Below are 26,344 nucleotides of genomic sequence, written 5' to 3'. Positions count from 1 at the left end.
GCCGTCGCAGACAACAAGACCGCCGCATCCTGCACTCCTGGCGTCGGACAAAGCCCATCGCGACCTTAAAGACTTCGATCCTTCATTCTGATCTTTGATCAGCTTCGCCTTCATCAAAAGCCTCCCAGAAGGCGGCAGGATGGAACCGGCCGATTCGCCCCCGTGGGCCGATGAGGACCATGAGGTCCATGAGGTCGGCGTTGCGAGGCAGGTGGTCGTTTCGTCCGGACGGGCCCAGGTCGTGACGGTGGGAAGCAGTCCGGCGCCAGTTCGTCGGGAAGAGGCCAAGCAAGCAGACGATGGTGAGTTCAGTTCTTCGTCTTGTTCCTTCGCATCGCCGCGCCAGCTTCGGCACCGCACCTGCAGTCGGGCGATGTACTGAGCTCAGGCGCGCAGCGGCCCGTCGCCGGTCGCCGGTCCGCGGGTGCGGTTCAATGCGGAATACGAACAGCTGGTCTCCCTTTTCTATTTGTCTTGCTGGCATGAACGTACCGGTATTGTGGCCGGCCACATGCCACGACCTCGCATTGTGTTCAAGCCAGACGGGGACTTGGAGACGCCTAACGGCCACACAGGTACGAAACCGCAACTTCTCAAGCCTACGGCTTCCCAGATCCCGGAGTCAAGCTCCCATGCTTCGAACGGTTCCGCAAGGGATGAGGTGGAAGGCGAGAACGGTACGCGACCCCCGGGCAACATCGGGCCCTCTCTCCTGAGATCGCGGACGAGTGCAGGGTTGGAGGTCGAGGCCCGTGAGAGTTGCTCGGCCTCTGCCCATTCGCTGCGTTCATACCTTTCGTTAAATAGCTAATGTGCTGACTTGGGCTGATCGGATGGAAGTCAAAACCCCAGATATCGAGCCGGCCTCATCTGTGGCCCGGGAAACAAATGCGTGCGCCGCTGGTGTGTTCTCACTCGCCCGCCCATCCTTCCCTCCTTCCTGCATATCCTGGGAGCCACTTTCTGACTTACCTTGATTTGCCATGGCAGAGGAATACGACAAAGCCGTTCGCACCGCCAACTGGGCCAGGAAGCACGCGAAGCTCGCTGCCAATATTCCAAAGTCGTCATCCCATCGGTTTGAGTTTGAACCAAGCACTCCTCCGGAAAGTCCGCGACGTGAGAGCGACTCAGCCAACTTGGGCAACTCGGGCAACTTGGGCGACTCGGGCAACTCGCATCAAGGCCACCGCCGAGCACCGGACGACTCTGCAATTCTCGGCAACTTCATTCCACTTTCGACCTCCATGCGAGAGCGCTCACCGTCGCCTCGTCGCGAAAAAGGCGTCTACCTGCAGCTTAGTCTGACCGATTCGCAGGTGGATAAACTGACAGCTGCGTAAGTGCTTCTTTCTAAATCGCACGCCTGCCCAGGAACTCTCCGCTCACCATCCTCAGACTGTCCTCGCAAGACGACGACGAATCGATGGAGAACAATCCGGCACGAAGCCTCCGGGCTCGGTCCCCGGCAAAGATGCCGCAGGACGTTGCAACTCACCCTCGCCCGCAGCGCTCTCGTTCGCCGGCCAAAAAAGCCCTCCCAGTCAAGACTCCCGAGAGCCAGCGCACCGTCCAGGGCTTGCGGGGCGACATTGCGACGAGCGCATCTTCGAGCAAGCGACAGGAGACTAGATTCGATTGGAACGCACCGGCAGCCCATGGCTCACCGACCCGCTCGGCCGGACGCGGAATTAGAAGCCCCCCGGCGCCAATTGACACTGATCGCGCTCGAGCCTACGCCAAACTGGCCGCCGACCGGGCTGGTCGACAGCCTGCAATAGTCGTTCATCGTCCGCTCGAGCGAGACCCCTCTCCCGTGCGTCAGCCTCACCGCTTCGCCCTGGCCGACGATTCCTCGTCGCATTATTCTCAGGATTCGGCCGGAGAGCGGTACCCCTCCTGCGTCAGCCCTCTCCGCATTCAAAAGGAGAACGAAGCCAAGAATGTCAGCATTCTCCAAGAGTACACCGAGCAGAAGAACTCGGTCCGCGGCTCGGACAAGGATTCGACCGAATCGGCGCAGTATGGAACCTTGGGAGAAGGCTCCAGCGGAGGACAGCGCGCCTCCTATACTCCCTTGGCACCGCTCATGAAGGAGGCACCAACGGTTAGAAAGGCCTCCAAGACCCTCATCGGGGAGGGCGGATGGCTCGAGAATACGTCGAAGCGCGAACCGGCAACTACCTCGCCGAACCGAGCTGGCGGTTTCCTCGGTAATTTGGTCAAGAAAGCAAAGGAGATGGCAAGTAGTCTGGCAGAAGTCTTCCTCTTTTGTGGAGGGCAAAACGACTAACACTCCTCCTTCAGATCGAGGCAAGCCACGACAACCGAGCCCAACGCAAGTCTCGCGAGTCGGACGAAAGCCGCCCCACGTCGCGGCAGCTCGCTATCTCGCTCAGCCCGCGCGAGCAGAGCCTGCTGTATTGCGAGCTGGAGTTCGCCCTGACCTCGGCGCTCAACGAGTACATCACGACGCAGTTCAACAACGGCCGGCTCGAGGCCGACAAGCTCAAGAAGGTGGCCGATGACTGGCAGCGCAAGGGCCGGCCCAAGGTGGTCGGCTTCCGCTACGATCTGGAGACGCAGCTCGACCTGGTGCGCATGCACGTCAACGACTTCATGTTCTACTCGCGCGCCGCCACCACGACGGCCATCCTCGGCATCATCGACACGGCCAAGGCCAACGCGCGCGTCTTGCGTATCCGCACCTTCTGCCAGCCCGACACCGTCATCGCCAAGCAGCTGCTCGACTCGCAGAGCCTGTTCAACATCCTCGGCTGCCGGGACGAGCAGCAGATCAAGCTAGCCGAGATCATCGGCTTCTTCAAAGCCGCCATCCAGCGCGATCGCATGCACGCACGCGAGGAGCAGCAGCAGCACCACGAGCAGCAGCAACAGCAGCCGCACCAGCAGCACCAGCAGGGCGCTGCGGCGCCGTCTGCGGTTACTTCGCCGCTGCGCAACGGCAGAAGCCCCGGGCAGGCCGGCGATGACCGCTGGGGGACCGCTGCTGCCGCGGGCCAGCTCCGGAGGAGCAAGTCGCACGCTGTGTGCAAAATGGATCCGGCCGACATCTAGCTCGCAAGATGGAATCATGTTCCGGTTGCGAGGGCATGCCGGGGCGTTCCGGCGAGTGTGGTTTACGAACACATGCCTGTTTGAGTGTTTACAACTGGGCTTCACTTTGACTTTTTCTCGGTTTCTCTCGGCTACATCAGTTCCAGTCCCATTTGGCCCTTGTTTTCGGCCTCACTGAGAGAGGGTCGGCGCCTTTCGGCCGATTGGACCCACGCAGGCCGCTTTGGCCGTTTGTTTCCTGCCTCAGGGGTCAGCAATTGTGGCAGGCTTTAAGGATCATTCAGTGGTCCCCTTTGTTTCCTGCGACTCGAGGATGATATCAGGTGATGGACCGCCCGAATTATAGCCGGCTTGCTCACCTGGGATAAGGGGGGCGCCTTCTACGGGTTTCTAACTTTCTTTGGGCGTGGAGTTCATCAGGTTTGGGGAATTTCGGTCGTGGGCCCCAGGCATAGCTCCCGGCGTTTCAGGCGGTATCGGAGGCGTGGATGATACCCGCTTTGGTTGGGCTGGCAGAGACCGGCGTTGCGCGATATCACGGGGCGCATATTTTGTGGCTAGGCGGCCGGTTTGTAGGGTTTGTATGTGCATGTACGGACTATGTGTGGGTAGCGCAGACAATGTGAGCATAACGTTCGGCTCTGTCATGGATCCTGGCTTGGGAGAGCGACATGACCGGAGGGCAGGCTGCGGCAACGGCAAGAGAGGGGGAGTGCTAAGATACGGATTCTTTATACGACGGCGGTATCCATAGATGCAGAGGGCCCCTTCACTCGCCACGCTGGCTAGATAGTCCTGCGATGCTAAGGCTTCTTCTCTGTGTAACTATCGCCGCAAGCTGCTCGAACGGTCAATCTGCGGCTTCCCATATCCGCCTCCGGATCCCACATCAGAGTGCGCCATGGGCAAAAAGGTATTCATATTCCTGTCCCAGCGCTCCAAAGCGAACAAATCGGACATGCCACATTATAAGTCGTTACCCAATTTCACGGTCGTTACCAACAGCAACGTAAACAAATGCCTCCCTGCAGCCCCCCCCCCTCCCTCCCACGGCTCTGTTACACTGCCAACCCGGCCAGACCAGAAAAAAACTTCCCCCGGCCTTCTTCCCTCTGCCGTGTTACGTCCTCAGACACCCAGACAGATAGACAAGCGACGAAGACAGAAACAGTCCCGTTAATAATACCCCCTGCCACCGACCGCCCTCCCACCAGCACCACCACCGCTGCTCTCCTCCCTCCTTTCCTCCCCCTCTCCTTCCCCCTCCCCCCTCCTCCTCCCCCTCTCCTCAATCCGCCGCTCAATCGCGTTCGCCCCCAACCCGCCCACCGCTGCCCCAACCACCGTCGACAGGAGCAGCTGCCGCCGCTCCTTGGACCTGTCCCTGTCCCTGTCCTTGTCCTTGTTCCAGGACCTGGACTTGGACATGGACCTGTACCTAGACCTGGACCTGGACATGGACCTATCTCTCCCTCTCCTCCCGCCATACCCGCCATGCCCATACCCGCCATGTCCGTGCTGCCCATGCTGCTGCTGGCGGTGCTGCTGGTGGCGGCGGTGTTGATGTTGATGATTGCGCCGATGATGGTGCTGGTACCGACGGCGGACAACCGCCTCGCTGGCCTCGCGCGCGGCGAGCCCGCCCACGATGGCGCCGAGCACGCCGGCGCCGAGGCCCGGCGCGGAGGGGGTGAAGGCGGTTGCGAGGAGGGTGCGTGCTTTGTGCAAAGGGGAGGGGGAGCGGGAGTGGGAACGGGAGTGGGAACGGGAACGGGAGCGAGATCGAGAGGACGGGTAGGGGTGGGGGTGGGGGTGGTGGCGAGGGTCAGGGCGGAGGTGCCGCGCGTCTCGCCCGTCGTCGTCAAAGGAGGCATAGTCGGAGCTGTAGGCGTCGCTGAGGCGGTCTCGGCCGCGGCTTCCGGGGCGCGCCATCGCGGTGGGGTCAAGCGTTGGCCGGGTTGCTGTGGGGTAAGGATCAGTAGAGCGCGGACGGCGGGTAGGGTCCGGGACCGGAACCGGGCCCGGGCCGGCGGCGCCCGAGGCGAGTGGCGGCGGCGGCGGGGGGTAGAACGGGGTGTAGGGCTCGTAGTGCAATCGGGGAAGGCTGTCTGCGGAAGGGTCGCGCGCGCGGCGCGGGCCCGGGGTGGGCGAGCGCCGGCGGGGAGGGGAGTGCTGGCGGCGTGGCGGGGAGGAGTCTGATGACTCCGAGTCGGAGCGGTAATGGGGCATGATGTTGGGTTGTCGAGGGTGGGGAGGGGATGAGAGGAAAGGTGATGGCGAGTGGTGATATGGCTTCAACTTCACCTCGGCAGCAGGCTGGATCGTCGCCGGTGTTCTTCGTATAGGCTAGACTGAGGCTGGGCCTGGCGAGGCTGGGCCTGGCGCCCGGGGCTGCCGACGTCGGCGTTGTCCGGAATCAGACTCGTCACTTATGGCGGTACACAGTCGTATCTGCTGTGCATGCGTCGCCTTCCCGAACGAGACAATGAATTTGCAGAAAGACGGGTCTCGAGAGGCGACTTAAAGCTGTGAGACGGGGCGGCGATGATATATCAGACCAACAAGCAGCGATGAACAAGGCTGCTGCTCTCAACTCCGGCGACTCCGCCACTTCGACGGTGAAGAGCTGGTAGGGAGTGCTCGACCGATTGGCCGGGGCAGGACAACCTTGGTATGTATGACGGGCTGGTCCCCAGGGCAAATCTGCCCAGGACGCCCCGGGGCTGACCTTGGGCTCTTATGGTGTCCGGCAGCGATCACTCACTTGATGCAGTTGGTGGTGGGGAGGAGGATGATGTCACCGGGCCGGCAGCGTCGCATCCAGTCCGTCCCATCAATCTGTCGCCGGCCAGTGTTGGGCAGGCATGGGTTTCACCGGCTTGGCTCGCTGATCAGCGGCTCAGCGGTCTGTGGAGGCTTGCACGATCAAGTTAATGCTGAGATTTCGCGACATGCACATAGTTGCGGCTCACCGTGACATGTAGTCTAACCCTTTTCTAAGCCATCCCGACGGGACGAGCACGCTGGGAGTGTGTTTTGCAAGAAGTAGCATTAGACAGTTAATGTACCGCTTCTCCGATCTACCCCTACCCTGAAGCGACCAAGTTGACTCCCATTTTCACGGCCGCCTTCGCTATTCACCGGCTCGGCGAATGCATCAGAACATACGGCAAGTCCGTCGCGTCCTCGCTGCCCGCCAGCCGGATGACCGACCCTCGCCCCACCGACCGCAGGCTGGCGCTTGACGCCTCGCTGGCCGGGTACGGGCGTCGCGTGTGCGCGAAGCTCTCCGAGCTGGACGCCCTCGAGAAGCCGGTGTGCCGACTCCTGGGCGTCGTCGGCGCCGTGCGGAACTGCCACGTGTTCGCCGATGAATTGCGCGCCCTGAGACCGGGCCGCGGGCGCGCTGAGCTAGCCGTGCTCGAGCTGTCGCTGCGCGCAATCCCGCCATCGTCGTCCCCACGCTGGACTTGTGGACCGCGAGCCGTGCCCAGACTGGACGGGCTTGTCCCGCGCGGCGCATCGTTGTCGATGTCGCTCTCCGACGGCGTCAGCCTGGACGAGCCGTCGTCCTCGTACCCCGCCAGCACGGCAGGGCTGAGTGGATGCATGTTGCGGAGGATTTCTGCGAAGAGGTGCATCAGGTTGCGGAACTGCTCGTTGGACAGCGGCCGTGCGGAGAATCGCGCGGCCTCGTACGCGGCGAGGAACTCGTCCGTTACCGGCAGTGGCGCGAGTACGGCCAGGTCGGTAAGGTGCGCGAGGTACTCGCGGAGGCCCATGTATTCTGGTCGCTGGAGAAGAGCAATCGCATCTGGATCGAGCGCTGGCGGCTCGGCGTGCGATCCGGGATCCGGAGGGGCGAGTGTAATGGCCTTTGCCTCGATCAGGTTCGGCAACTCTTGGACGACCGCGTCATACTGCACGTCAGGCAGGTCCGGAGACATCGGCGACGCCCAGCCCGGGTGCTCGATCTCGCCCCATACGGGTTTTTGCGGGGAAATCCCAACCACCGCCTCCTTCTCAGAGGCAGCGCTCTTCTTGGACGCCGTCAACGACAGCCCTGGCGCACCGGACGGAGGCGATGCCGCCGGCGCAGGTTCCTGGGCGAGAGACGCAGGCGGCACGCGCGGTCGGGCGGCGTAGGCGATGGCGGCGCTCCTGCCGAGGCCGTCGACGATCATCTGGCGCACGTCGGGCGGCACGTCGCCCTTCTCGATGGGGATCCACGACTTCGGGATGGAGGCGAGCACGGAGCGGCTGATGTAGAGGCGCGTGGCGTAGACCAGCGCGACGGCTAGGATGGTGGCGACATAGCAGACAATGAGGACGAGGATGTCGTAGTTGCGGCGGCGCTGCACGGCCTGCTGGATCACGTCGATGGGCGTGACGACGAGGAAGGCGAACAGGACGAGGTACAGGAAGTAGTACAGGAAGTTGTAGACGATCAGGAAGAGGAGCGACGCGGCCGACATGGTGGGTGAGAGCAGCTCGGTTGTTATCTCCGGACCTCAGAGCTGCTGACTTCTCCGGAGCTCCTGGAGCTGGTGAAGCGGAAGCTCGACGACGCCCTCACAACAACCCTACGGTGGGCTCGGGTAGACGCGGCGCACGGCAATTGGGGGCTGCGAATGGTCATGGCTGCGCTGAATCCTAGGTAGAAGCCAGAAATCGAAAGCCGTAACGATATCGCTACATCGGGTTGATAGGCCTCGCCACCGCTCGACGTTGGGTTGGACGAGCAGGCGGGAGCTTGGAAGTTGGAAGCTGCGAGTGAATTGAGCCATTGCGCAGCGGGAGCCAGCCGCTTTCCCGTCAGCCGCGGATAGATTAAGGGTTAGGGTTAAGCGCGTGGGTTCTTGTGTCCCCTGTGCTCCCGCGAGGCCGACAGACCCGATAAGCTATGTTCCGTACACACTCCTGCGTTCCAGTTTCGAGCCCCATGAAGCTGGTCCTAAGAAAATCATGACCATATTGACACATTTTGATGCACCACCCATAACCCCAAAGCCCATCGTAACCGTCTAGTGTAGATGACACCCAGCAAACGCTGATACATAATATTCCTGATCCTTTCCCAGTGCGCTACCTCCCAGCCCTCCTCGCGCCGACCTCCTCCATCTCGCCTTCCGGCCCCAGCAGGCCCGCGGCCTCCTTCGCCAGCCTCACGTCCGTCAAGCTCAGCCTCAGATCCCTCGCATAGGGGCCGAACGCCTCGATCAGCCTGACCAGCGCCTCCCGCAGCGCCTGCGCCACCTGCTCCACCTCGGGCGACTCCCGCTTGCCTTCGACGTCGGTCCAGTGCGTGGCCAGCCCGCTCCTGAACGCGTCCAGCTTGCGCGCCAGCCCCGTGAGCGCGCGCACGATGGCCGCGACGTCGCGCTGCACGTTGCCGTACCGGTCCTCGCGCAGGCTGTGCACGGCCAGCTGGCTGAGCGCGCAGGCCGCGTTGACGTACAGGCTCGGCTCCCCGTAGGGCGCGCCGAGCACGGCGTGCGCGACGCGCCGCCGGTAGTGCTGCCGGAAGGGCCAGCCGGCGGTTGAGTGGAGCACCTTCAGGGCCAAGTCCTTAAAGAGTCCCTGTGTGTCGTCCGTGCCGGTGGCTTCTTTCTGGATGCGGCGGAGCTGCTGCTTGGCGGATTCAACGGCCTTCTTTGCCGCGGGGCTGAGCTGTGACCCCTGGCCGGGTGCCAGCGCCGCTTGGTTGACGACCTTTTCGACCTGGCTGCGGAAGCCTTTCCTCTGGGGGATGGGCTGGAAGATGGGGTCGTCCTTTGGCGGGGCTGTTGTTCGCTTTGGCTCCTCGCCTGCGGGCGCTGCGGCGGGCGGGCCGGAGGGCTGCGGCGGCGCTGTGTACGTGTCTATGTTGGTTCCCAGCTCCTTGAGGACGTCCAAGCAGATCTTGTAGACCTGTGACCACATTGGACCGTCCTTGCGGTCGATGTCTTCGTAGATGGCCTTGCGTCGATCCTCAAAGTCGCGGGCAATGAAGGCCAGCTCCCACATGGCGAAGCACTGGCGCCGTTAGCGAGGCGAGTCGGAAAAACAGTCCCAGGCGAGGATGAGCAAGCATACCTTGATGGAAAGCTTCTTATTCTTCAAGCCATTCAGGAGGCTGCCATTCGGGTCTTTGGCGTCCGACGTCAACGGCTTTCCGTTCTTCAGCGGGTTCTTAACCAGGAAGAGAGAGAAAGCCGTGTTGGCGGCCGTCCAGGCAAATATGAGCATCAAGCCCGCAATCCAGCAGTGCGAGAGGCTCGAGAAGGAGAACGGCAGCGTGGCGGGGACCATGTTGCTCCTCGGAAGGTTATAGATGGGCCGCAGGAACACCATCATGGTCTTCCATATCGTGGCGCGGAAGAAAAGGGGATAAACGGCAAAATTGATGACCAGGCCGAATACCAAATGGTTGACCGTGTACACCACCATCGTCGGTATCTGATCGCGGAACCGCCGCACCTGGAAGGATGAATCGCCTTCCTCGGGCTTCCCACCCCCGTTCTGCGGCCGAGCGACGCCGAGGGTCAGCCGGTCGACGTCCTTGAAGAGATGCACCAGGCCCTGGTAGACGCCCAGCAGCACCAGATGGGTCGTCAAGAAAATCGGCTTCTCGTTCAGCCTCGCCCGGTCCGACATGAAATAGGTGATGTGCTCCATGCCCGACTTCTCCGGCAGCGACCACAGGTAGACCTGGCTGAAGACGAAGGCCGAAAGCGCATATGTGAGGACGGTCTCGAGAGTCTGGAACTTCGGCGCATAGCGGAAGAAGGTGTGGATGCCCGAGTCGGAGGTGCGCAGGCCGGGGTGGTACTGGGCGATGCGGAGGATGATGATGGAGATGCTGCAGAAGAAGAAAAAGACGGCGCGTATGCCGGCCGGGCCCAGCGGGAACCAGGACCAAAATACTGCGTCGAACGGGTTAGACGGCGATCTTGTTCCGGGAGGGAGGAAATCTAGAGGTGAGGGGGGCTTACAGGAGCCCCAATTCGCCAGGAGCAGGGCCTGGGCGTAGGCGATGGCCAGCACAAACAAGCTCGCCGTCGCAAAGCGTCGCTGCAATGCCGGCTGCAGGAAATCCTTATACGGCGACCTCCTCACTGTAGCTCCGGCCATCTTTGCTGGGCATCGTCCAGGGGAGGAAGACTCCTTTCTCCCGGATGGTGGTGTTGGTGTTTTGATGAGTCGCTGGGCGACGTTGCGGATCGCAGCGGAAGGTCAGGGTTTGTAAATAAAAAGCTGTCTCTGCAGCAGCTCACAGCTGCGAGTCCCGTCGCGCGAAACGGCGAAGCAGGCGCCCCACAGGCCCGCTGTTGATTGGCCCGAAGTGGCACCCCGCCCAGATGGACAGGGTTCCTTCCGGTAGTTTAGTCCAGGCGGTTGCAGGCAACCAACCAGGCCCGGACCTGACGTACCTCCATCCGCCGCAATCGAGTCCCCGGCTGATAAGGAAGCCAACATCATCAATCAAGCCGGACGCTTTTGCACCAGTCGCTCGCGTCCGCAACGCTCGCTCTCGCTACTGCATTTTGCGCCGAACCGTTCGTTGCGATATACTTTCCGACACCGACGCCGCCTACGCCGACTCCGACGCACTGGTCCCCGCCACCGCCGCCATGTCATTCGACCAGCTCTCGTCGCTCGAGGCGGGGCGTCGCCGCGGCACGCCCAGCTACTCCGACGATCCCGAGTTCCAGCGTCTCTCGCAGGACCTGATGAACAAGCTGTTCCGGCTCAACGGCAATAACCAGCGGCTGAACGGCGAGGTCGGGCACCTGGGCACGCGGCGGGACACGCCGCGGGTGCGGGAGCGGGTGCACGAGCTGATCGAGGAGTCGCGCGAGATGTTCAAGGAGGTGGGCGAGGGCGTCAAGAAGATTCAGACCTGGGAGGATGTGACAGTACGGCTGCCCCTCTACTATTTCCCTTTGCAAAGGCGTGCGTGTGTGTGTGTGTGGTCGTGCGACCCAGGAGGATGTATTATTGACCTGTGCTGCTACAGGGAGCGCAAAAATACATGCAGCAAAAGCTCTCGCGCGAGTTCCAGGCCGCGCTCTCGGAATTCCAAACCCTCCAACGCCAAGCGCTCGAGAAAGAGAAAGCCTCCGTCTCCGCCGCCCGCGCAGCCGTCGAGAGCGAATCCGGCACCACCGCCGCCGCCGCGGCCGGCGGGCCCGCCAGCGCCCAGCAGCTGCAGCAGCAGCAGGAGCTCGCGCGGCTGGTGCCGCAGGACGAGGTCGACTTCCAGGAGGCGCTGATCATCGAGCGCGAGGAGGAGATCCGCAACATCGAGCAGGGCGTGGGCGACCTCAACGTGCTGTTCCAGCAGGTCGCGCAGATCGTGACCGAGCAGGGCGAGATGCTCGACACCATCGAGCGCCAGGTCGAGGTCGTGCGCGACGACACGCGCGGCGCCGACCACGAGCTGCGCCGCGCCGCCGTCTACCAGAAGAACGCCCGCAGCAAGGCCTGCTGCCTGCTGCTGGTGCTGGTGGTGATCCTGACCATCGTGCTGTTGGCCGTGTTTTTGGGGTGATGGCAGCGGGTTGTTTGAGGGTTGGGTTGTCCCGATAATGGGACGGCGGGCGGACGGCGTGGTGCAATTGGTATCATTTTGCTGTTACAGGGCGGCGGCGGCGTTGGAGTTGGGCCATGCGGCTGGCTGTATGTGTCACTTCTTTTTACTGTACACTTCGAAATCGAGCTGGTTACCCCTCCATCGGCGGCCTTTTTGGCTCCTCGCGTCTCGGCATGACGAAGTTCAGCTCGCTCTTCTTCGCGGGAGCGACCGTCTTGGGCAACGGCATCAGCCGCCAGATGATTGCGGTCTGGGCCCAGGTCACCGTTGCCGAGGCTATCCAGTACAGGTGCAGAGCCGCCGGCAGGTCCATGGTGGCCGGGCCGACAAACACGGCGACCATGAGCAATGCGCGCTGTAGTCGCATCCGCCACTTAACCCCAACGGCCTTGGCTGGTTGGGTGTCTTCGCCGCCCAGCAGGAGGCGCAGCCCGGCCTGCGACCTCGGCAGCATGTTCAGCACCAGGATGGCGGACAGCGCAACCGGCAGGATGTGGTACGGGTCCGCGACCATGAGGTCGGGGAACCACAGGCAGCCGCCCGTCGCCATGGAAATGTCCCCGCCGGCCAGCGCCTCCGGAACAACCCCGACCTCCTCCGCCCCTGGCATTGAAGTAGCCTGGACCCCGCCTTCCAGCCCCGGACCACCCCCTTCCAGCCCTGAACCACCCCGTTCCGCCCCCTGCTCCACGGCCTTCGCGCCGAAGATCAGACTCCCCAGCAGGCCCCTCGGCCCACCACACATCCTCCGCAGCGCCTCAATCCCCGCGATCCACACGGGGAACGCGGCCAGGCTCGGCAGCCAGTGCTTCCACCGCTGCACGCCGGCGCGGCGCTCGCGCAGCGTCGTCTCGCGCGCGCTCCGCCGGACGTACTCGTCGAGCAGCTTCTGCTGCTGCTGCTGCTGCTCCCGCTGCTCCGGCTGCTCCCGCTGCTGGTGCTGGTGCAGCGCGCGCACCTCGGCCTGCACGCGCGCGGCCGCGGCCCGCGCGAGCGGCTCGAGCCGCTGGCGGCGCACGGCCACGCGCCGCGAGTAGAGCGTCGCCGGCAGGCGGGTCGCGAGGTTCAGGACCAGCGCGAACAGCGGGATGGTCAGGTACCACGGCGTGCCGGCGGCCGTGTGCAGCGTCGTGAGCAGGGTCTGGGCGGTCGTGAGCGTCGATTCGAGCAGCGGCAGCAGGGAGAAGGAGCGGCGCTGCAGGGGGAGATGGTGGCGGGGTTTGGTGGGTTGGTGGTGCTGCGCAAGGAGGGTTGGTCTTTTTGAGCTCGAGGCCGGGTTGGGGTGGTGGTTGTTGTGGGTGATGATGAGGTTGTTGAGGGTGAGAGGGCGGAGGGATGAGAAGCTTCGCATTGGCATTGGCGAGGTGGTGGTGGTTCGAGGTATTCGGAAGCCGGGCGGGAGCCCGGCGGCCCAAGTCCGGGTCAAGGCCCTCATGGTTGTTGTTGTTGTTGACGTAGCTAATGCCAATTAGGGTGATCCGGGGCCATTTGCTGGTCTTTTGGTGAGTTAGCTGTTATCTCATGAGCTGCCCACTGTGAAGATGCCGGCGTGTCGGTGGTTTGCTGTTTCGGCAATGCGCTAACCCAAAGTTGACAGTGAATGGAACTAAACTCAACGCGCCAAGACCATGTGGCCGCAGCGGGTGGCACCGTGGGGCCATGCGCCGTCGCTATCCGGAGCCACACTGCGTCCACTGCACCCCATCTCGCGTCCCCTGTTCTGACCAGCTGTCCAAGCCGCAACTTCACTACCACAGCACATTTGGGGGAATACACCCGTACTTGTTCTGACGACCCGGGGTATTTATCCGTGGTACCTTTTTCTTTTTCTTAACTTGAACTTCACCCTGATCCTACTGAGCCCCTGTTCGCTCGTTTGCTCTCATGGCCTCTCGATAATCATCACATCTCCATCCCGAACCGCTGGCCTTATATAGCGCCCTCCCTATCTCTTTAGCTCCTTCAAACACTGGCGGTTACCTGGCCTCTTGTGCGTATGCCATAGACACGCCCGCCACCAATGGCCGATACCTGCGCCGCCGAGAGCGTTAATACTTGCTTGCCTCCTGTCGGCTCCCCCTTCATGAAGAGCGCACTTCTCTCACATGTCGTCCTCCCAGCCTTATGCCTGACGCCGTTGGCAACTCTCGTATTATTTCCCCTGCTCTGGCGAGCCCTGGGCTCTTTTCTCGGGTGGTATCTGCGCAAGAAGACGGACGGACGACGATGTCACATTCTTGAGGTTGTGGAGGCGGACGAGAAGAAGTATCAGGAGGAGAGGGCGAGTGAGGTCAGCCGCGGGGAAGCGGGGGAGGACGTCGGGTGGGAGAAGGTGGACGCCCATGCTCTCGGGACGGCCCAAAACGGCGGCAAGGGAGGCGACGACGAGAATTGGGCCGGCGTTGTCGGCTTCTTCCACCCGTTCTGGTGAGTTCTGTCTGCTCGGCCTGTTGGGCGGCATGGGACTGACTGGCCTAGCAATGCCGGCGGCGGCGGAGAGAGGGTCCTCTGGGCCGCCATCCGGGCCACGCAGCAGCGCTGGCCAAAAGCCAAGTGCGTCGTCTACACCGGCGACCACGATGTCTCCAAGGACGCCATGCTCGCCCGAGTGAAGGCAAGCTCTCAGTCTTCCTGTTTTAGGATCTCTCAACGCTGATGCTTCCCCCTCCAGAACCGTTTCAACATCCACCTCCACCCGCCCACCATCAACTTCCTTTACCTCACTACTCGCCATTGGGTGCTCGCCTCGACCTGGCCGCACTTCACCCTGGCCGGCCAATCATTCGGCTCGCTCATCCTCGCCTGGGATGCCTTCTCGCTCCTCGTGCCGGACATCTTCGTCGACACGATGGGCTACGCCTTCGCGCTGGGCCTGTCCAAGTTCCTGTTCCGCGACGTGCCCACGGGCGCGTACGTGCACTACCCGACCATCTCCACGGACATGCTGGACTCCCTCGACCCGGCCTCGGCCGTCGGATCGCAGGGCGTCAACGCCAGCCAGGGCGTCGGCGTGCGCGGCGGCGTCAAGAAGCTCTACTGGCGGCTGTTCGCGCGCGCCTACTCGCGCGCCGGCGCGTCCGCCGACGTGGTCATGACCAACTCGAGCTGGACGCAGGCGCACATCCAGAAGCTGTGGGGGCCGCTGCGGCAGCGCTCCCCGAACAACAGCCGCCTCCACCCCATCGCCGTGGTCTACCCGCCCGTCGCCGTCCGCGAGCTGGAGCACGAGGTCGAGGTGTCGCCGGCCAGCGAAGCGCGCCGCGAGAAAGTGCTGCTCTACATCGCGCAGTTCCGCCCGGAGAAGAACCACGCGCTGATCCTGCAGGCGTTTGCGCACTTTCTCAAACAGCAAAACAACAACACCACCACCGCTACCGGCAGCGACAACAGCAACAGCAGCAACAACAACAACAACAACAACAACGGCGGCGGCCCGCGCCTGGTGCTGGTCGGCAGCGTGCGCGACGACAGCGACTCGAAGCGGGTGTACCAGCTGCGGCTGCTGGCCAACGAGCTGGGCGTGCGCGGCCGGGTCGAGTTCCACCTGGACGCGTCGTGGCCCGAGATCCTGGACTGGCTGCGGCGCGCGTCGGTCGGCGTCAACGGCATGTGGAACGAGCACTTCGGCATCGGCGTCGTCGAGTACCAGGCCGCCGGGCTGGTCGCCGTCGTGCACGACAGCGGCGGGCCCAGGATGGATATCGTTGTTGACGTCGAGGGCGGGGCGACTGGTTGGTTTCTTCCCCCCCTTTTTTCCCCTTGTTTTTGAGCGCGGCGTGTGTGAGTGCTAATCATGCTTTGTCTGATAGGGTTCCACGCGACAACGGCGGCTGAGTTTGCGCAGGCCTTCGACAAGGCCCTGAACTTGCCGGATCCGTACGCGGTGCGCCGGCGGGCGCGGCAGTCGGCGAAGCGGTTCACCGAGGAGGAGTTTGCCCGGCGGTGGATCGAGCAGATGGAGAAGCTGGTGGCGGCGAGGGTCGGGAAGAAAACCGTGTGACCTGGGAGTGTTCCTCTTATCCAGTGCGCCTTGCTTCTCTTTTTTTCACATAGATACCTAGATCCATCGATACCCCTTTCCTTACACGCACGGGCGGGTGTTGGGTGGCATGCCTTCTGGGCTGTAGTCTTCTCGAACAGTCCTTGAAATTGATATCACCACCACGGTAGAGCTTATAATGCAGCTGCGCCTGCGCACCTCATCGTCTATTTGTCTCTTTTACTCTTTAAGCATCCACCCGATTCAAAATCGCCACGCCCTCCACGTGCCCCGTTTGCGGGAAGAAGTCAAACCCCCTGATACTCTCAATCTCGTACCTCGCCCCTCCTCCCTTTTTGTCCCCCTCCCCACCATTCTGCCCTTTCCCTTCCCCTTCCCCTTCGCCTTCCCCCTCCAGCCCGCGGACCAACACGCCGACGTCCCGCGCCTGCGTGTGCACGTTGCAGCTGACGTAGACGACGCGGCGCGGGGCGAAGCGCAGCAGCTGGCGCAGGAAGCCGGCGTCGCAGCCCTTGCGGGGCGGGTCGAGCACGACGACGGTCTCGTCCGGGTCGTAGGCGCTGACGCTGCGGAACAGCTGCGGCGCGTCGGCGGCGATGAAGCGGCACTGGTCCTCGCGCAGGCCGTTGAGCGCCGCGTTGCGCCGCGCGAACGCGATCGACTTCTCCGCGATGTCGATGCCGATGCTGCCGCCCGGGAAGAGCGCCGCCTGCGTGATGGTGAACAGGCCCGAGCCCGAGTAGGCGTCGATCAGGTAGCGGATTGGTTTTTTCGGCGGCTTGGCGGCACTGGGATCGGCCGGCGGGAGGATGTGCGACCGGATGTAGGCGGTGAAGGGGGACAGGATGGAGTTGTTGTTCTGGAAGAAGGCGCCGGCCGGGTTGGTGAAGACGAACGAGTCGATGTACTCGGTGCTGGTGGCGTTCTGGTCGGTGATGCACGTCTTGAAGTCGGTGTGCGTGTCGGTCTCGACGCGCAGCGCCGTCGAGGGCGTGCCCTCTGGCGGTTCGGTGGTGTCGGTAGGAGAGGCCTTGGGCACGCGCTTGGTGCTCTCCCGGAGCAGAATAGTCGCTCCTTTGGTGTACTTGCCGTATTCGACGGCCAGGCGCGCGCGCTCGTCGGCCAGCCCCTTGCGCACCGCCTCCGTGGCGATCGGGCAGTCCTCGATGTCCATCACCTGGCGCGTGTTTTTCGGCGTGAAGCCGAAAGGCGGCATCTCCTGATGGGCCTTCTTGGGCCCCCGCCGCGGATTGCCCTTGGGCCCGTCGAAGTGGGGCGTGAGCTTGGTGCGGTAGCCGTACTGCAGCGGGCTGCCGATGGTGTCGAGGACCTCGGGCACGAGCTCGGGCGGCAGCTGCGAGAAGTTGCGGTAGGCCTTGACGACGATGTTCCTCTTGATCCTGAGCTGCTCGGCGTAGTCCAGCATCTGGAACTGGCAGCCGGAGCACTTGGCGAAGTAGCGGCACTGGATGCGGGCGTCGTCGCGGAGGGGAGACGGCTTGACGACCGAGATGAAGTCGGCGGCAGTGTAGCCGTCGTCCCGGTTGTGGCGGTGCACCTTGGCCTTGACCGTGTCTCCGGGGATGGAGAACGGCACGACATAGATGTGGTCAGACCCCCGCTGCTTGGCCAACCCATCCCCCGTCGACGACAACTCGACGACCTCGAGCTCAATCTCGGAGCCCTCCTCGGGCAGGGCGACAGCCTCCTCCGCGGCCCCATTCTCAGCTTCGTCGGCAATCTTCTGAGAAGCGAGCAGGGCTTGCACGTCTGCGAGAAGCACCTCGTCATGAGACCCCTCCTGCGCGGTCTTCTCCTTTCTCCTGTGCTTAGCTGGCCCGCGGTGATGCCCCTGGAACGGCCGCTTCCCGGGCTGCTTGTGGCCATTCGCCCGAGGCGCTGGGACCTGGGACACATCGCCAGCATCCACCGTGCTCTGGCCGGTAGCCATGGCGGAGTTCGAACTCAGCCGGACCCAGAATGGGGGAGTGCGCAGCTGGGCGTGGCTGCTGATGAGACGACGGAGGGTGAAAGAAGACGACGCCGGTCTGGAGAAAATGCTGATGACACCGGAGCGCATTGACATGGATCCCACTCACGGCCTGCCAAACTGCGAGTCCTACAGGATCGCCGCCTTGGCCTGCAGAAACAACAGCTGACTGCACAGCAGAGGAGTTTATTGCAGTCTGAGGCGACGATTTTCTTCGCCTGATCAGGTAACTCAAGTAACGTTTGTATCCATACCTGAGGTACAGTACCATGCAGCACGAAATATTTGCAAAGTTACAGGCCCATTTCGGCGGGATGGCCCACTCTTGCAAGCATTCCAGCCAATCATTCCAATGCTATTACATAGGCTCCACTTCGAAGCGAACTTCTTTCTCAAGCCCCGTGGAACTGTGTTCCTCGATACCTACCCTGTTTTCAAGAGCGCTTGGCGCTGTGCTGTTCTACACTACCTTAGTCAAGTGGAATACCTACTCGGTGGTGAACGCGGTTGACTTCCAGGTGCGACATACGGAATATCTGATCGACGCAGACTCAAAGCCCTCATGTTTGGTATGCGTTTGATGTCGGCCTAACCTTATTTCCTCTGATCGCTGCGAGGAAAACTTCTCCCGGAGGTCGTGCAGTTCGCCCCAGTGCTTGGTTATTGGCCGCGCAGAACACGGCTGCCACGATGCCATACACCATGCAGGAGCTGAGTATGCGAGCCATGTGGCCCGGCCCGGCCCGGCACGCAGCCGCCCAACTCAGATTTGAGGGCGTATTGAGTATTGCTTCCAGAGTAATCAATTGCTGTGTACAATACATGGCTGGACGCTGCAGAATTCCACTGGCCTCTCGTCTGTTTCTGTCGCCCTCCTCTGTCCTGAGTCTGCTGCAACTTGAAAAGCGGTTCGATAACAATGGAACCCTCACTAACCCTCAGCCGCGGCGGTGTACACACTTGCTGCCACTGCCAGAGGCTCGTAGCCGCTGAGAAATCGCTAGAGCTCAGCGCGGACTTCGTAACCCTCCTTGCTGGAAGGACACCTCCCGATGAGATCTTCAGCTGCCCGCTCTTCCGCTCCGTGCGGGACACGCTGGCGCAGTACGAGAGCAGCTGGGCAGGCGATCACCGCGCCAGGAAAATCCGCTACTGGCTGCGCCGTCGTTGGGGGCTTGGGCCCGACGACGGTGAAGTTCGACATAGAAAAACGCGCCTACTACATCCCGACGGGCATTTACCTGCCCCGTCGTGACTACGTGGGCAATTGGCTCACCCCCTACTGGCTCGTCGATGGTGACATTGAACTCTTCCGCCGCCTCGCCGCTCCGGGTACAGTCCGCTCCCGTCCTCGAGTCCAGCTCTTCTATCTCAAAAGACGACACAGGCTGACGGAGCTGCTCCAGACGACCCTGCCGCTGCCGAAGTCCCAAACCGGCCTCAGAAGCCCCTGATGTTGAACGACGATACCCTGCTGGACATCAAAGCCTGGATCTCTGACTGCTGCTCATCTCACGCATGCTCTCGCCGTCTCCCCGGCCCCCTGGAATCTGAGACGCAGGCACCCACGAGGCTGCTAGAAGTCACAAGCCACGAAGGCGGCGCAATCGCGGTCAGGCTCGTCGAAACAGCCCCTCTCTCGGCCATGAACCCGGCCTCCGACATCCACTGGTGCGCCCTCAGCTACTGCTGGGGCGGGCCCCAGCCCGTGACCACGACCAGAGCCACCTACGACGCCCACCTCTCCGGCATCCCCCTGGCCAGCCTGCCCGCCACCCTCCGCGACGCCATCACCACCACCGCCCTGCTCGGGATTCCCTACATCTGGATCGACGCGCTGTGCATCATCCAGGACGACGAGCGCGACAAGGCGGTCGAGATCGCGCGCATGCCGGCCGTGTACGAGCGCGCGCGCGTCACCCTCGCCGCCTCCAGCGCCGCCGCCTGCGCCGACGGCTTCCTGGCCGAGCGCGCCTGGCACGCCCTCTGCACCGTGCCATACCGCCTCACCGGCGGCGGCCAGCGGCAGCAGCAGCAGCAGCAGCAGCAGCAGGAACCGCAGGAGCAGCAGCCGCCGCAGCAGGCACCACCACGGCTGGGCGCGGTGATCCTCTCGCGGCAGCCGTACCGCACAGGGACGGACCCGATCAACGCGCGCGGCTGGACGCTGCAGGAGCGGGTGCTGTCGCCGCGGCTGCGGGAGTTCGCGACGGCGCAGGTGCGGTGGCGGTGCGCGGAGGCGGCGGGCAGCGACGGGGCGGCGCTCGACACGGGGGGCCGGGGCAGGTCCGACGACGCCGACGCCGACGGGACGGGCGCCGTGCGGCTCGATCGCGAGTTTGCCGAGCTGCGCTCGTTCGCGCCGCGCGAGCGCCGGCAGCGCAGGTTCCGCCGCCTGGGGCTCGAGGCGCCTCATGATGATGATGATGAAGACGACCGCTATAATAGGGAAGCGCTGTTGCAGGTCTGGGACGGCGTGGTCTGGGAGTACTCCAAGCGGAAGCTCACCGTGCCCGGGGACAAGCTCCCAGCCGTGTCGTCGGTGGCCACTAGGCTTTCTGAGCTGGCGAATGGGGTCCTCGGCCGTTATTACGCCGGCATCTGGGAGGCGACGCTGCCGCACGCGCTGCTGTGGCACCCCACGCCGGACGGCGGCAAACGCTTCGCCGAGTACGTGGCGCCGAGCTGGTCCTGGGCGTCCTACGACGGACCGGTAACGTCGAGTCTGTGGCTAGACCTAACGTCCCCGAATCGGCTTCACGTCAAGGTCGAGAATTGCGCGGTTGAGCTGGTCCACGACTTCGCCCCCTTCTCTGCGGTCAGGTCGGGCTCCGTCTTCTTGGAAGGATGGGTCGTCCGGGCCACCGTCGGCGAGCCGGACGTCGACGGCGCGTTCGCCGTCTACAATATCTGGCTGGAGTACGCTGACGCGTGCGCCACTGGGTACCTGGATGACTACTGTAGTCAGACCGCGGGGCCGTGCCCGATAGACCTCGTGTGGGTGCTGCTGGTGGCCAACTCGCCCTACACGACCAGCTGGTCCGGGCTGCTTCTCGTTAAGACGGACGACGCTGGCGAGCGTTATAGACGGGTGGGCAACTGTAACGGGGAGCTGGACGATAAGGCAAAGCGGTTCTGGGTAGAACAGCCGCGAAAGGTGATCGAGTTGATATAGCTGGCAGCCTCTCCCAAGTCCTCGCGTGGCTTCTTCCAGCCTACCGAGTCCGTCAATAGCCAAACATCGCCGACACCCACGCCAGCCATGGCGTGAGCAACAGCCGACGGAGGGCAAAACGCAGCTTCAATGCATACACAATATCCATTCATAAACGCCACCCATTCATGAATCTTATGGGGGTATCATACCTAGCCATCGGACAACCACCCATCCAAGCCTTGACCTCTTGGTCCTCTCCCCTTAGCCAAGCAGCACCTGCTCGTACTGCTCCGGACTCAGAAGCTCACAGAGCACGCCCTGCAGCGCGGCCCTGCTCTTCGCGATGGCGGGCAGCACGCCCTCGATCTGCGCCAGGTTGCTCCGCATGCTCTCCATGTGGCTGCCAATCTGCTGCGACAGCGCCAGCAGTTCCTCCTCGTCTTGCAGGTCCTGTTACACATGTTAGCACACGCCAAAGCTAGTTCAGGAGAAGAAAACTCCCAACAAGCAGCCAGGACAGCGACGAGAAACGCAGAGAATAACTCACCTGAAAAACAGCACCATTTCCTCCCCCCGAACCCGAACCGGACTTCGCAACAACCACCACCTCCCCCGCGCCGGCCCCGGGCCCAGCCCCAGCCCCGGGCCCAGCCCCAGCCCCAACCGCCGCAGCAAGCACATGCTCCCTGCCGCGGCCCTCCCGCCAGCTGCGCGCCTGGGCGCGCGCATTCGCCTCGAGCCGGCGGAGCAGCGCGTAGTCCCGCTTGAGGGCGCGCTGCTCGCGGTCGCGCTCGGCGCGCAGCAGCGCGGCGGAGTGCAGCAGCGGGTCGAGCACCCTCTCGAGCGCGGCGATGGCGTCGACCGTCTTCTCGAAGTCCAGCTCCGCCTCGCGGCCGCCGTCGCGGGGTTCGTGCTGCTGCTGCTGTCGCTTGCTGCTGCTGCTGCTGGCTCTTGTGGTTCTTGGTTTGGAGGGAGGGGCGGAAGAGGGGGAGGACGAAGAGGTGGTGGTGGTGGTGGCGGGGGGAAAGGGCATGCCCTTGACGAGCTTGCCGCGCAGGCGGGCGGTGAACAGGCGCAGGATGGTCTGCGCTTGGGCGCGGCGCTGGTCGCGGTCGCGCAGCCGGTGGAGCACAGGGCGGGCGGCGTCGGTGAGGATGGCGTCGATGGCCGCTATGGACGGGGCCGTTAGGGGCGACCATTTGGAGGTGATGGTGGATCGCGGGATCTGGCGCGTGCGCGTGGTCAGGTGGTGGTATTTGGCTAGGGCGGCGGGATGTTCTCGTCCGTGGGACGCGGGCCGTTCGTCTGGAGAAGAGGGGCGAGGGCGGGTAGAGGACTGTTTGGCTTGCGAACTTTGGGCGGTCGTCGACGGCGAAGGCTCGGCAGTTTCTTTGCCACCGTCGCCTTCGTCGGAGGTATGAGAGGGCCGCCCACGTCGTTTCGGCTTTCCTTGCTGATTACTCTGAGCCGGGCCGGCTTGGTTCTGTGCTTTGGCGACCGATACCTCCGCAAGAGACGGCCGGCCGCGCCTCCTTTTCTGAGACTGTCCTGGCCGCTCATCTTCAGCGCCAGCGGTCTGGGCAGATGGTTGTTGGACAGCCCACCACGGTTTGTCGTCGGCAGATCGGCGCTCTCTTCTGCTTCGTCGACCCGAGGTGTCCTCCGCGGTCTCGACTTCATTGATCCGTTGTTCTTCGTGACTTGCAGGCTTCTGTCGCGACTTCCCCTTTGAATTGCCCTCCTGACCCTGCTTGGTCCTCATCCCTCTCGCTGGCGCTGGTGCTGGCGCTGGCGCTGGCGCTGGACTGTTGTCGCGTTGACGGTTCCTCCTGTTTCTACGACTCCCCTCCTCTGCTATGTCCCGTTCCTCGGACTCAGGGACATTCTGGGACGCATTGGCTGCAGTCTCTCCTGACCGGGGGTTCTTAGTCCCCGCGCCGCCTTTCCGTCCACCCACTTCCTCGCCCGCTTCCTCGCCCCTTCTTCGCTTGCGCGGCGGCGAATCAGCGGCGTCTATCTCTTCCGGACCGCGGGACTTTGGAGGCCGTCCCCTCTTCTTCGGCGCACCGCTCGAGGGAATGCTGGCTTCGCTGGTCTCCGCCGGCGAGGGTGGGGTTTCGTCGTGCGCTGCAGAACCAATGCTCTTGCGCGGCCGTCCTCGTTTCTTCGACATCGAAGCAGTTTTTTCACCTTCTGCAGCATTGGTCGGCTCTCGGAGGGGTTCTTCGTTCGGCCTGCGACCCGACGCGCTCACTGCAGTCTTGGACGCGCCCGGCGGCCGGCCGCGTTGTCGCTTCTGACTCGGCTCTTTGGGCGCCTTGCTCCGCGTGTTAGCTGTTAGCTGGGCGTCTGTCTCATCGCGCAGACGGGGTCGATACATACCATATGGACAAAGTCTACGGGGGCATGGAGGAACACTGCCGGTGCTCCTGGGTGCCAATCTTATTCCGCTGGGCGTGTACCGCCGTATGTGTATATGGTAAGCCACATGCGGTCATCGATGTTCAGGTATGGCCCCACTGTGGCTGGAGACACGTCCAACGCCAACGCGTTGCTGATCGCGACGCGCCCAGAGCTTCGGTTGCCGGGGTTCTCCGAGACATGGAGATGCCCCCACACTTTGCGCGGGTCATTCACTTCGGCGCCAGCTGTTGGCGGGAGTCGCGGTCGGGCTCCTCGACCCCACAACAATTAACCAGAACGAGTTACAGGACACTTTGGCCGCCCCTGGTCAACGCCATGCGCCATGGCACCCGACAAGGGGCAGACACGCTAGGCAGCGTAGCAATCAAAAGGAATCCGAATACCAACAGGACTAATTTCCAGAACACGGGTTAGAATCTTTCGCGATCGCTTTCCTTTCCCCTTGCACGCCGATCTTGCGACAAGAGAATCTGCTGCCGTCAGCTTCCGCGAGGCGCTTTCCTCCACCCACGCAGCTGGTCCTCATCAGGCAGCTAAAACGCGGCTGACCCCTCATTCGCTGCATCATCATCCAAGCATAGGCTCTCCCGGCCGCTTGTGTTTCCCCTCTTCCTTCCTCGTCTCACCCCCCAACCCGCCCTCACTCCAGACCCATCCGTCCTCCGCCCAACATGCGCTTCTCCACAACCGCCCTGCTGGCGCTGCCGCTGCTCGCGGCGGCGGCCGAGAGCCCCTTCGAGCAGTACAGGGCCAAGTTCCAGAACTTCCTCAGCAGCTTCGGCGCGTCGGTGCCCGGCAGCGGCGCGGAGAAGGCCGCCGAAGCACCGGCCGCGGCCTCCAGCGCGGCCGCGTGCAAGGCCAAGACCAAGAACGTGGTGCAGCCCAAGCACATCGCGACGCTCACGCTCGAGAACTGGAAGGACACGCTCTACGGGCCCGTCAAGGCCGAGGCGACGCAGCCCGAGCCGTGGTTGGTGCTGGTGTCGGGGCGGAATAAGACGTGCTTCGGTTCGATCCCCCCGGCCTTTTCGTCCCCTTTTTTTGTCCCTGGTTCCCGGCGAGCAGTGAACTGACCAAACGGGCTTTTTCTTTTTCTGCTCACAGGCCGCTGCGGCAAAATCGATGCGGCCTTCAACGAGTCGGCCAGCAAGTTCGCCGCGCTGCCGCCGTCGCAGCCGTCGCCGCACCTGGGCTACGTCAACTGCGACGACCAGCCGGTGCTGTGCAACAGCTGGTCGGCCAACACGGGCGGGCTCTGGCTCTTCGAGATGCTGCCCGCGCCGGCGCCCGTCGACATCCACACCTGGCGGCTGAACCTGACGACGACGACGGCGCAGGACATTGTCGACGCCTTCAAGGCCGACAAGGCCGGCCCCGAGACGCGCTGGCGCAAGTATGATTCCAACAGCTACTTCCACCCGTTTGACGGCAAGCTTACCAGGTGGGGGCTGGCCGTGCCGTTGGGCTACGTCTTCTGGGTGCTGAACGTCATCCCGTCGTGGGGGATGATGCTGGTTATCTCGTTCATCAGCAGGCGCATGGTGTGAGTTGTTCTCCCTTTCGTGACGGTAGGCAGCCAGCGCTGATATTTTTTTTCTTTCTCTTCTCTAGGAGCCGCCGCATCAATGCGGCGAACCGGCAGGGCGGCGCTCCTGCCGCTGGCGCGCCGCGTGCTGCTCCTGCTGGAGATGGCCGCTCTTAGCCCGGCTGCAATGGAGTTCCCCGGGTTTCTCTTTTCGAAGGATCTTCCACGATAGTACTGTAATTACTGGGTCGGATTTGTCGTATTTCTGTGCTGCAGGGGTCTCAAGACGATGGCTACCTAGATTTGGCGGACTGGAAGGGACGGGACGGTTATTCCTGTACACTGCTTCGATCTTGTGAGGGCACACGGGAGCTGTTGGAATCGAGATCAATTCTTTGGCCTGCAGATTTCTTGCAAATTGGCCAGGCCGTCGAGGACTTGTTCCGGCAACTGGCTGTTAGCCAACCGGCCGTACCGCAGGTCGCTCATGGCGCCGACCGTCTGCCGGACCGAGGCCAGGAGCGCGGCCTCCTCCTCCTCGAGCAGCTGCAGCTCGGCCTCCAATTCACCGACAGCGCCTTCCATCTCAGGCAGGATAGTGGCAAGGCTGTGTCTGGAGTTTTGGGCCTCGGACCAGTTTCCCAGCTGCGGGGTACGTCAGCGCACAGTGCCCTTGCGTGTGTCCCTGCGTGGTGCAGTGCAGTGCAGGTTAGGTAATTCCATCACGGCTGCGTCAAACTGACCATCCTCTCGATCTCGATCTCGTCATCCTGCTCGTTTGCCTCGGCCTCCCGCCGGGACCTGATCACCGCGCGGCGCATAGCCTTCCCCTGCTTGACCTCGTGCTCGATCTGCTCCGCGACGGCGTCGACGACTGCATTCCTCTGTCTCTGCAGATCGCGGTAGAGACTGCGGATGCGTGGCGATGACTGCAGCTGCCGCGGAAACAGCGCAACGAATTCCTGCAGGGAGATGATGGACGGCAGCTGCGCGGGAACAAGCAGGTAGTTGCGCAGGATGGTGTCTTCCGTCGGCGCCATGATGCAGAGTGCAGATGCAACACGTCGAGTTCGTCAATATGCAACAATGAGCCGTTGGTTGGTTGCTGGACACCCGTAGATTTGTGCTTGGTAATCTCTGTTTACCTAGACTTCCAGCTTCCAACAATGAGGGAAGGTGGCGGCAGTGGGTGAGCAGTCGTGTAGGTACTGTGCAAAAGTGGCTGGCGCCGCAGTCGCGTGTTCCCGTGATCCGTGCGCCCCCTGGATGCTCAACGCAGTGACGGACCTCCCCTAATCTGAACTCAAGGCAACAACAGCCCCCTTCGTCAACAGGATTCACTTCGTCACATGCCATAAAACATAAAACTGTCGGCCGATTAAGTACCGCTCATCCACATCCACATCTACTTCACTTGGCATTGGGAGGAAGCTGCCTTCTTCAACATTCTTCACCAGGGCCTCGAGTCACTCCTCACTCTCTCTCACACAAACACACACTCTCTCCTCCTTCTCACGGTACAAGTCATCTATTTGTCTCTCTCATCCGCATTGACTCTGGGTCTCCCCTGAGTGGCGAAATCAATTTCTGCAAGA

At 62.8% G+C, this 26,344-nt stretch overlaps 12 protein-coding genes across 12 annotated transcripts; 5 read left to right on the top strand and 7 right to left on the bottom strand.

The window, feature by feature from the left end:
* The first annotated feature begins 811 nt into the window (after nt 1-811).
* Nucleotides 812-2,302, top strand: THITE_2124578 (uncharacterized protein). The gene is made up of 2 exons (XM_003658048.1): nt 812-1,339; nt 1,399-2,302. The coding sequence occupies exons 1-2, from the start codon at nt 984-986 to the stop codon at nt 2,291-2,293; spliced, it is 1,251 nt and encodes a 416-aa protein (XP_003658096.1). The 5' UTR covers nt 812-983; the 3' UTR covers nt 2,294-2,302.
* Nucleotides 2,303-4,254: 1,952 nt separating this feature from the next.
* THITE_159519 (uncharacterized protein) lies at nt 4,255-5,307 on the bottom strand (the record flags this gene model as incomplete). The annotated part of the gene is made up of 1 exon (XM_003658047.1): nt 4,255-5,307. One exon carries the CDS (start codon nt 5,305-5,307, stop codon nt 4,255-4,257), a length of 1,053 nt encoding a protein of 350 aa, XP_003658095.1.
* Nucleotides 5,308-6,113: 806 nt separating this feature from the next.
* Nucleotides 6,114-7,845, bottom strand: THITE_2124577 (uncharacterized protein). Its single transcript, XM_003658046.1, has one exon. It carries the CDS (start codon nt 7,551-7,553, stop codon nt 6,216-6,218), a length of 1,338 nt encoding a protein of 445 aa, XP_003658094.1. The 5' UTR covers nt 7,554-7,845; the 3' UTR covers nt 6,114-6,215.
* Nucleotide 7,846: 1 nt separating this feature from the next.
* On the bottom strand, nt 7,847-10,344 carry THITE_2124576 (uncharacterized protein). Its single transcript, XM_003658045.1, has 3 exons — nt 10,053-10,344; nt 9,154-9,983; nt 7,847-9,093 (listed from the first exon to the last, which is right to left on the bottom strand). Exons 1-3 carry the CDS (start codon nt 10,189-10,191, stop codon nt 8,164-8,166), a joined length of 1,899 nt encoding a protein of 632 aa, XP_003658093.1. The 5' UTR covers nt 10,192-10,344; the 3' UTR covers nt 7,847-8,163.
* Nucleotides 10,345-10,349: 5 nt separating this feature from the next.
* On the top strand, nt 10,350-11,697 carry THITE_2124573 (uncharacterized protein). Its single transcript, XM_003658044.1, has 2 exons — nt 10,350-10,976; nt 11,078-11,697. The coding sequence occupies exons 1-2, from the start codon at nt 10,692-10,694 to the stop codon at nt 11,609-11,611; spliced, it is 819 nt and encodes a 272-aa protein (XP_003658092.1). The 5' UTR covers nt 10,350-10,691; the 3' UTR covers nt 11,612-11,697.
* An 86-nt stretch (nt 11,698-11,783) lies between these two features.
* On the bottom strand, nt 11,784-12,203 carry THITE_2058099 (uncharacterized protein; the record flags this gene model as incomplete). Its single annotated transcript, XM_003658043.1, has 1 exon — nt 11,784-12,203. One exon carries the CDS (start codon nt 12,201-12,203, stop codon nt 11,784-11,786), a length of 420 nt encoding a protein of 139 aa, XP_003658091.1.
* Nucleotides 12,204-13,370: 1,167 nt separating this feature from the next.
* Nucleotides 13,371-15,627, top strand: THITE_2124570 (glycosyltransferase family 4 protein). The gene is made up of 4 exons (XM_003658042.1): nt 13,371-13,857; nt 13,983-14,019; nt 14,138-14,267; nt 14,325-15,627. Exons 1-4 carry the CDS (start codon nt 13,737-13,739, stop codon nt 15,420-15,422), a joined length of 1,386 nt encoding a protein of 461 aa, XP_003658090.1. The 5' UTR covers nt 13,371-13,736; the 3' UTR covers nt 15,423-15,627.
* On the bottom strand, nt 15,628-17,902 carry THITE_2124568 (uncharacterized protein). Its single transcript, XM_003658041.1, has one exon. It carries the CDS (start codon nt 17,602-17,604, stop codon nt 15,880-15,882), a length of 1,725 nt encoding a protein of 574 aa, XP_003658089.1. The 5' UTR covers nt 17,605-17,902; the 3' UTR covers nt 15,628-15,879.
* A 1,410-nt stretch (nt 17,903-19,312) lies between these two features.
* On the top strand, nt 19,313-20,359 carry THITE_2028118 (uncharacterized protein; the record flags this gene model as incomplete). The annotated part of the gene is made up of 3 exons (XM_003658040.1): nt 19,313-19,636; nt 19,697-19,980; nt 20,092-20,359. Coding segments are annotated over 3 exons (876 nt in total), but the record flags the coding sequence as incomplete, so codon positions are not given.
* Nucleotides 20,360-21,061: 702 nt separating this feature from the next.
* THITE_2093247 (uncharacterized protein) lies at nt 21,062-23,548 on the bottom strand (the record flags this gene model as incomplete). Its single annotated transcript, XM_003658039.1, has 5 exons — nt 21,062-21,250; nt 21,348-23,117; nt 23,183-23,196; nt 23,263-23,448; nt 23,515-23,548. 5 exons carry the CDS (start codon nt 23,546-23,548, stop codon nt 21,062-21,064), a joined length of 2,193 nt encoding a protein of 730 aa, XP_003658087.1.
* Nucleotides 23,549-23,895: 347 nt separating this feature from the next.
* On the top strand, nt 23,896-24,926 carry THITE_2059131 (uncharacterized protein; the record flags this gene model as incomplete). The annotated part of the gene is made up of 3 exons (XM_003658038.1): nt 23,896-24,232; nt 24,329-24,767; nt 24,836-24,926. The coding sequence occupies 3 exons, from the start codon at nt 23,896-23,898 to the stop codon at nt 24,924-24,926; spliced, it is 867 nt and encodes a 288-aa protein (XP_003658086.1).
* A 27-nt stretch (nt 24,927-24,953) lies between these two features.
* THITE_2124564 (uncharacterized protein) lies at nt 24,954-25,954 on the bottom strand. The gene is made up of 2 exons (XM_003658037.1): nt 25,493-25,954; nt 24,954-25,394 (listed from the first exon to the last, which is right to left on the bottom strand). Exons 1-2 carry the CDS (start codon nt 25,787-25,789, stop codon nt 25,137-25,139), a joined length of 555 nt encoding a protein of 184 aa, XP_003658085.1. The 5' UTR covers nt 25,790-25,954; the 3' UTR covers nt 24,954-25,136.
* Nucleotides 25,955-26,344: the final 390 nt, after the last annotated feature.

Source organism: Thermothielavioides terrestris, chromosome 6 (genome assembly GCF_000226115.1).
Source record: "Thermothielavioides terrestris NRRL 8126 chromosome 6, complete sequence".
Lineage (NCBI taxonomy): Eukaryota > Fungi > Ascomycota > Sordariomycetes > Sordariales > Chaetomiaceae > Thermothielavioides > Thermothielavioides terrestris.
The sequence above is the reverse complement of the archived record's forward strand: the minus strand, read 5'-3'. Positions and strand labels throughout refer to the sequence as shown.

Bases quoted from the DNA above. Each gene is read 5' to 3' on its own strand.
- THITE_2124568 (XM_003658041.1), bottom strand. From the start codon at position 17,604: ATGGCTACCGGCCAGAGCACGGTGGATGCTGGCGATGTGTCCCAGGTC.
- THITE_2124564 (XM_003658037.1), bottom strand. From the start codon at position 25,789: ATGGCGCCGACGGAAGACACCATCCTGCGCAACTACCTGCTTGTTCCC. The intron at 25,395-25,492 runs GTCAGTTTGACG...CGTACCCCGCAG, and splicing joins AGATCGAGATCGAGAGGATG to CTGGGAAACTGGTCCGAGGC.
- THITE_2124577 (XM_003658046.1), bottom strand. From the start codon at position 7,553: ATGTCGGCCGCGTCGCTCCTCTTCCTGATCGTCTACAACTTCCTGTAC.
- THITE_2124578 (XM_003658048.1), top strand. From the start codon at position 984: ATGGCAGAGGAATACGACAAAGCCGTTCGCACCGCCAACTGGGCCAGG. The intron at 1,340-1,398 runs GTAAGTGCTTCT...CACCATCCTCAG, and splicing joins GTGGATAAACTGACAGCTGC to ACTGTCCTCGCAAGACGACG.
- THITE_2124570 (XM_003658042.1), top strand. From the start codon at position 13,737: ATGAAGAGCGCACTTCTCTCACATGTCGTCCTCCCAGCCTTATGCCTG. The intron at 13,858-13,982 runs GCAAGAAGACGG...GTCGGGTGGGAG, and splicing joins TTTTCTCGGGTGGTATCTGC to AAGGTGGACGCCCATGCTCT. The intron at 14,268-14,324 runs GCAAGCTCTCAG...TTCCCCCTCCAG, and splicing joins CCATGCTCGCCCGAGTGAAG to AACCGTTTCAACATCCACCT.
- THITE_2124573 (XM_003658044.1), top strand. From the start codon at position 10,692: ATGTCATTCGACCAGCTCTCGTCGCTCGAGGCGGGGCGTCGCCGCGGC. The intron at 10,977-11,077 runs GTACGGCTGCCC...GTGCTGCTACAG, and splicing joins AGACCTGGGAGGATGTGACA to GGAGCGCAAAAATACATGCA.
- THITE_2124576 (XM_003658045.1), bottom strand. From the start codon at position 10,191: ATGGCCGGAGCTACAGTGAGGAGGTCGCCGTATAAGGATTTCCTGCAG. The intron at 9,984-10,052 runs GTAAGCCCCCCT...CGTTCGACGCAG, and splicing joins CCTGGCGAATTGGGGCTCCT to TATTTTGGTCCTGGTTCCCG. The intron at 9,094-9,153 runs GTATGCTTGCTC...TAACGGCGCCAG, and splicing joins ATAAGAAGCTTTCCATCAAG to TGCTTCGCCATGTGGGAGCT.